The sequence below is a fragment of the Propithecus coquereli genome, unplaced genomic scaffold (genome assembly GCF_000956105.1).
Source record: "Propithecus coquereli isolate 6110/MARCELLA unplaced genomic scaffold, Pcoq_1.0 Scaffold46, whole genome shotgun sequence".
Lineage (NCBI taxonomy): Eukaryota > Metazoa > Chordata > Mammalia > Primates > Indriidae > Propithecus > Propithecus coquereli.
The window spans coordinates 4,363,197-4,370,860 of NW_012150396.1; the positions used below are offsets into that span (position 1 = coordinate 4,363,197).

The 7,664-nt window shown below is 37.5% G+C and overlaps 1 protein-coding gene across 1 annotated transcript in view; it reads right to left on the reverse strand.

The window, feature by feature from the left end:
* SEC24B (SEC24 family member B) overlaps positions 1-7,664 on the reverse strand; it is a 129,303-nt gene that overhangs the window by 64,674 nt on the left and 56,965 nt on the right. The window contains exons 5-8 of the mRNA XM_012655082.1: positions 6,511-6,591; positions 3,333-3,562; positions 1,192-1,376; positions 123-192 (exon numbers count right to left, since the gene is read on the reverse strand). Coding sequence (XP_012510536.1) covers positions 123-192; positions 1,192-1,376; positions 3,333-3,562; positions 6,511-6,591 — 566 coding nt within the window. The remainder of the gene's footprint in view (positions 1-122; positions 193-1,191; positions 1,377-3,332; positions 3,563-6,510; positions 6,592-7,664) is intronic.

The window sequence follows — 7,664 nt, forward strand, 5'->3', positions numbered from 1 at the left end:
AAAAAAAGACAGTTACTCCCCTGTGGCTAGCCTGGAGGACATGAAGAGGAGGAGTAAAAACATGAGTGAAAAGGCCTCCAATTTTTACTGATTTTTTTTTAACAGATGCTGTTCCTGCTCACTGCCCCCTTTTCACCAGTTCGACAACCACTGTCACTACAAGACTCATCCAAGTTACCGCTTCTCCTGAATCTATTCCCCAAGTCAGAAGGAGTGACTTCTTCCTCTGCGATCTAAGCGGTGCTCCTGCTTCTACGCTACCAGTAAGTCTGATCTGCTTTAGGTGTTGTGTATCTCGCCGTCCTGTCCACTTGAGATCAGATCATCTTGTCCTTACGTCGGCCTAGCGCCCTTTCCCTCCTAGAGTAAGTGCTTACGACTTACAAAGTTCTAAGGTTAAGGTCAACAGACAAAGAATCAGTAAAGGAGCAGCCAAAGAAGCAAGAAGCAGAGGTACCAGAAACCAGGAAAGAAATGTGAAGAAGAGTGGTCGCTATTATGTAGAGATACACAGACATCTACTTATCGCAGGTATCATGTTCCTGGAACGCGCCATGCTTGTCCTGGCTTCAGCACCTCCGCAGTTGCTCTTCCTGCCGCTCGGAACACCTTTGCCCAGAGGCCGCGTGGCCTGCCCCCTCTCACGTCAGTCAGATCTCTACTCACACGTTTACTCCTTGGGAAACCTGTCCAGACTCCTCAACTAAAAAGGGTCACCCTCTATCCTCACTCCCTGCTCTGATTTATTTTTCTTCATTGTAACACCCTGATATTGTATTACATACTAGTTTGATGATTCATAGTATGTCTTCCCTAATAGAATATAAGTTCTGTGATCCCACAGAGAACAGGAACTTTGTTTTGTTTACAACTCTATCCCCAGCACATAGGAACAGTGTCTTGCATCTTATTTAGAAGGCATTCAGTAAATATTTACTGAATTAATAATTTATCTTTTCTGCTTTTTTTTTCCTTTTTTTTTTTAGAGAAATGGTCTCACTCTACTGCCCAGGCTAGAGTGCAGTGGGGTGATCATAGCTCACTGCAGCCTTGAAATCCTGGGGTTCAAGCGATCCTCCTGCCTCAGCCTCCTGGCTAATTAATATCATACTACTTTTACCATTTTTGAAAGTCATATAATGTTTTCATCAAAGCATATTACTTAAGAAAGATTATAAAACAAATACTTACTCTGGGCTACAGTTTAATTTTTTGAGTTCTAAATTCAAGTTAGGTACAGGAGCCCAAACCGGAGTCATGGGTAAGATATTCCTCTCCTGAGTGAGGTTCACAGGTCTCAGGCTTTCTGGTTGTGGAGAACTCTGAAGACTCAGTCCTCCTAGGCTGGAGGACAGCTGGTTCATGCCAGGATACTGCTGAAAGAGCAATTCAAACAAAACAAAAGAACAATAAAACAAACATACACAAAATTGCTTATACTATTACAGAATTTCAACACACACAAAAAGCAAAGAGGTAAGAAAATGTAAATCTGGCTTGGTAATAGGATGACTTAATAAGGCAGTCAATTTAAAGCATACTTGAAAAAAACTCAAAGCAAAAATACTGAATAAGTTTAAGTCCTAATAGCAAGATTAAACCTTGTGACAAAATTCCAGCAACAATGCTTTCAACATCAGCAATTTGGTTTCCCTGAGTACAGTTCATACTGGAAAGGCAGGATAAATGCTTGTTTTCATGTTGTTTTCAATTATCCATTTTCATAATCAGGAGTTGATGCCACAGAAATGTGCAATGGTGTTCAATGAGTTTTGCTTTGCTTATTTTTTCTGCTTCCTATATTTTTAGTATTATCATGAATTTATGGCTTTCTGTTAAACTCAAACTCAAATTATAGTCATTCGTATCACATACAAACTACCCAATGTTTGGCCAGTGAGAACCCTTTCAAGCTGGCCCCAGGGTCCTTTTGATATGAACCTATCAGTGTTTGTGAGCTTCCTTGCTTTTTCACACAACAGTTTGTACTCTTCCTCCTCCAAACTCAGGATTATTCATTTGTTCAAAAAAGAATCTTGGTTCCTTTTAGTAGGGATGGTATCCAGAAACCATAATCTGGGTGATAAAATGCTCATGACTATTGTGCTCTTATTACTTCCAGACATTTGCGACAGGTAAAGATACAAAATACACATTCTTAAATAGGAGAAAATAGTGAGTTCGCATTGATATATCTAATTCAAATTTAAGATGACACAATTTTAATTTTGATTTTATACCTGTATCTCTCTTCTTCCTTGCTAAAAATCTTGGTTCCTAATGGTAACAGCATTACTTGTTTTACCCTACAGTATACTAAAATAGTTTCAAAATAACAACATCAATATTATTATAAATGTAAGATTATTAATGTTTTAAAGGATACAAACAAAGGTAAAAGCAATAACACAAGAAATTATAATATGACTGTATAAAATTTAAACATTTCTCCAAGGTCAAAAAATATCATTAAAATTAAAAATAAATGTCAAGCTAAGGAAAAAGTGCAATATACATTAGACAAAAGATTTACACTTATTAGATACACAGAACAATGGTGAAAGAAAATAAACAGGGATTTCAGTAAAGAAACACAAAATCATTATGAAAAAAATAAAAGATTTTTGCTTATACAAAATAATTCTTGGTATACTTAGTAATAGAGAGAAACGGGCAATCGTGTGCACTTTTGCTTGAACTGTAAATTGGGACATTATTTCTCCACAACCGACCACCAACACTGATCAACTACTGATTGCCTGGCATCTCCATCTGCATGTCCATCAGGAGTTTTAATGTAACATGGACAACCCGACTCCCATTCCCAGATCCACTCCTCCCTTTGTCTTCATGACCTAAGTAAATGCACTAACCTCCACCCAGGTGCTACGCCAGAAACCGAGCAGTCAGCTACTCCTGACGCTGTCCCTTCTCTCACCAACGCATCCACCCTTCAGCACGTCACCTGCAACCGCTCACTTTTCATTATCTCCCCGACACCGCCTCAGGTACAATCGGCAACTTCCTGGGTTAGCTTGGCAGCTTCAATTTGCTCCCTGCTTCTACTTTTGTCTTTTCAGGTACTCCCATCTCTAATCCGTTCCTCACAAAGCAGCCAAAACGATTTTCTAAATGTGTAAATTAGATATCATTCCATTACACAAAATCTCCAACCTCCCCCCTTTGCACGTGGGTAGAAGTGAAGCTTCTGATGATGGTCCTTCTCCGGCTTATCTGTGTTTGTACTTATGATCCACGCGAATCCCCAGGGACGTGTCAGAACCGGTTAGTTTTACAGCTTGTGCAGTGTCTTCACATGACTGAACCCGTACCTGAGGATACTGCTGGAATCCAGAGTACACAGGGTTACCGGGCTGCGCGCCGGCCGTCAGTGGTGCCGCCGCATTCTGGTAACCGGGCTGCAGAGTCGGGTAGCCGTAGCCGAAAGGCTTAGCCAGTTTTGAAGGCTGAGAAGCAGCGGGGGCTGGAGCCGGAGCCGGAGCCGGGTCGGACTCGGGGGCGGGATCAGGAGCAGGACTGCTTGCTGATGAAGAAAGCATATCTAACAGCGGGAGAAACATGGCATTAAAGACCTGACTCCCGGGTGATCCAAAACCTTTGGCATTTCCCTTTTCCTTTTTTTAAACTTTCTATTATGAGAAATTTTGAACACACACAGTAGAAAGAATAGAATAATGAACCTCACATACTATCACTCCGCTTCAATAATTAGCAATAATTTGCTAATTTTGTTTTACATGTTGTTCTCCCCCATCTTTTTTTGCAGGAATCTTTATAAGAAAACCTCACTGCGAGCCCTAGACCTCCTCACTGCAGAAAAGGGAGGGACCTGTATATTCCGAGGAAAAAAATGTTGCTACTACATAAACCAGTCTGGAATAATGACATCTAAAGATTAAAAAAAAAAAAAAACCTCATATTTCATATCACTTCACCAACAAATACTTCAGTTGGTATTTCTAACAGACACACACACAGCTAGTAGGTTTTTTTTCTTTTTAATTCTCTCAGCAGGAACAGGGGGGCTAAGAAGCAGAAAACATAGCAAAGTAATACAAAGGGTGCTAACCACTCTTTTTTTAACTTGTCTTTTATCTGACCCTGCCATCTATATAAAAAGTCCACGGAAGGTATGATTCCACAGTCCCCTAGAAGTCTGCGTTATTTGCCGAGGCAAAACTGTAAGTACAGTATAAAAGGTAGTGTCTAGAATAATGTCCAGCTCCTAGAACAATGTGTGGTATGCAAGAGATGCCAAATAAAATTTATTTAATAAATGAATGTTCTTTTATTATTTAAACTTAAAACAAAAAGTAAAATGCACTTTAAACTTTGAAATAATTGTAGGAAATTTAAACATCATGTGCAAAAACAGCAACAACCAAAAGAAACTCTAAAAGTTACTCTACTACACACAACCATTACTAACAATTTGGTATGCTGCTAGTCTTACTTTAAAGTCACCTCTATAATGTATTTTCATTTTATTCACATAAAAATGATATTCTTCACCAGCAGACTCTGCAAAAAATATGTTCTTAAAAGCATCTGACTTAATAAAATTTATTTTTAAAAAGTATCTTGAGGCATCACATCTTTCTATTGGCTCTATTGGTTCTAATTTTGAAGATACATTTCTAGGCCTCTGCTATCATCTTGCGCTGGTTAGAGAAGGGTTGCCTTACTGGCTTTCTGGCAACCTCTCAGATTTCTTAAAAGGACAAGAGCTTCAATGCAGCACCACAATCCTTAGATCTCTTGCTTGTTCCTCCTCGTGGTGATGGGAACATAGGTAGAAGGTTCTCTCAACATGACAAGTCATCAGCATAAAAAATAAAAAATTGGAGTCATAAACATGGAAGCCTAAATCTTCTCCCCTTCTTGAGGAAAGGACAATATTTCATACATTTCTATAGTCCTAAGATCTATCCTAGTATCTGACATACAGTATACCTTCAATTCGTTTCATATTAGTGCTACAGATGTTCACATATTTCCTTAATTTGGGTGCGGTATAAATAGCTAGAAAAATTGCTCAAGGTCACTGACATCCTATCAAAGTACCGTTCATTATAAGATTAAAATTTGTTGATTGAATGAATATAGACAAACCAAAGTCTGAGTCAAAGGGCCATGATCTTCTAACTATATACCACACCGGACTTTTCACTTTGGGTTAATTTAGAGCTCATGAGATATTATATAGTTATATGTTCATCTTTTAGTGAATGAAGTAAACTCTTCTAGAATTTTTTTTTTTTTTAAGAGAGAATCTTGCTCTGTTGTCCAGGCTAGAGTACAGTGGTATGATCACAGCTCACTACAACCTCAAACTCCTGCGCTCCAGCAATCCTCCTGCCTCCACCTCCCAGGTAGCTAGTAGAGTATGTTGACAATAGCTTGCTTTTGGAATGGTTTACAAGTTCTTACACACACACACACACACACACACACACGAATTGCCAGGGGAAAAAAATCCTTAACTACAAATGACTTGAGTAGCTTATTCAAATATTCTTAAAATAGTAAAGGAAAATTCTGTACTAAGCTGAGAAGATTAAAGTTTTCTACTGATTCATATTATAGTGATAGCAAGATAGTGTGAGTTAAGGATAGCACATTCCAACTTCAATTAAGCTTCATCCTAGATTATTATAAAAGATAAGAAATAAAGAGAAGTTACTTCTATTAGTCCTGAAGTTTGGAATCTTTAGGAAAAGAGAGATCAGGTATGGTTGTCAGGTTGTCAGAGATAAGAGAGAGGAGAGTAAGAAATCACAGTGCAGGATATCAAAATGAAATGACTATTAATTATAAAAGTGAAACCTTTTCTTCCTATTAATACTACCCACCCCTCCTCTACTTTAATGACCAGTTATTTCCAGATTTGGTTAAAAGTGATGCCTCCAAAACGTACCCCAAAGAGGGCAAATCTATTGACCTAGTGGAAGCAGCCAGGAGCCACAGGCTGAGCAAAGAGTCAAGGACTATTTATATGCAGAGGCTAATTGAAAGGAATTCAAGAACCAAAGCATGAAAACAAACATATGAAATTTATTTAAGTAGTTTAAAAAAAAAAGAGGAGGAAAATTATTCACTATCATGTCTTCTAAGCCAGGCACGGTAGCACACGCCTGTGGTCCCAGCTACTCAGGAGGCTGAGCCGGGAGGACCACTTGAGCCCAGGAGCTTGAGACCAACCTGGGCAACATGGTGAGAACCCGTCTCCTTAAAAAAAAAAAAAAATCTTCTACAAAGAGGAAAAAGATAAAGAACATGATAACAAAAATAAAAAGAAACTCCTTCTGCCTCCCAGAAACAAATTCAAAGTTGTTATGTGACAGTTAACACTATTAAATTAAGAGTGAGAAAAATATAGCCTGATTACATGTAATATATGTTCATGACTGAAAGCAATTGATGGTCGATAATTTTTCTTTTTAATAATTTTTAAAACAAATATCAGGCAAGCACAAAACAACCAATTACCTGGGTAGCTGCCTCCTTCTAACGCGTCGTAACTGTTGGGCATTGGAGAAGCGCTGCTTGTGGTAGAAGAGCTGTCGACACCTGAAAAGAAAACCAAAATACCTACTAAGTTTAAAATGACAATGTATCTTAAAACAGCCTTTGGCAATTTTGACAAAGATGTTTTTCCTGAACTAGGAAAATTCCTGACTCTAGTAAAAAAGTAAAATGTTTAATGAAAGACATTTAAAAAACCATATATGAATTTCTGTTAATGAGAATGGGGGATGAGAGTGGGGAGAATATGAAGCTGATGAATGGGGTAAAATTCAGTTAAACACATGTAAGGTATCTTAGAGAAGAAGAGACATCAAATATGAAAAGTAGTTAAACACATAAATATAAATTTTAGGTTGACCAAAATGTTAATATAGCCACACCTTAATGATTATTACATCTACCAAATCTCATACTATTAAATGTATTTTATCAGTATCAGGACATTTTAAGATAATTAAATTTTAGTGACTTTTATAACACAGCACATCTGTATGAAGTATTAATAACAGAGGAGTCAATGACTTTGGTTGCTACCTAGCATGCTACTAAGCTTTTCTGTGCCTCAGTTTATTCACCTGCAGAATAGAGATTAAGCAATATCTGCCATATTTAATAAGGAAATACAAATGAAAGGCACTCTAATAAGTGTTAGACTGTAAGAATTTTTATTATGTGTGTTCATTCAAAACTTGTAAGATTAAGAGGAAAGTTCCACGGTAATGTATGAATTCTGGTGATAAGTCACATGGATAATGGAACATACAATATATTTATTTCATTCATTCAACAAATATTTTGCTGAGAACCTATAATTATCCTAGGTAGATACACTAGAGAATATACTAATGAATAAAACCGAAAACCCACATGGTCCCTCTCTCGTGTTAGACACCTTGGTCTGTTTCTAACTAAGACAAAATTCTGTGGTACAGGTTATCCCTGGCTCTTAACACAAATATTATAACTGGGGTTTATCAACTGTGATATAAAAAGAATAGGTATGAACAATTATCTTTCATTGAGTAATCTGGATACCATGAGAATCAGGCATATTGACTCAGGGCGTAATAGTTAACGTTATTTGTGTAGAAACATTTTATTATCAGTAAAGAACA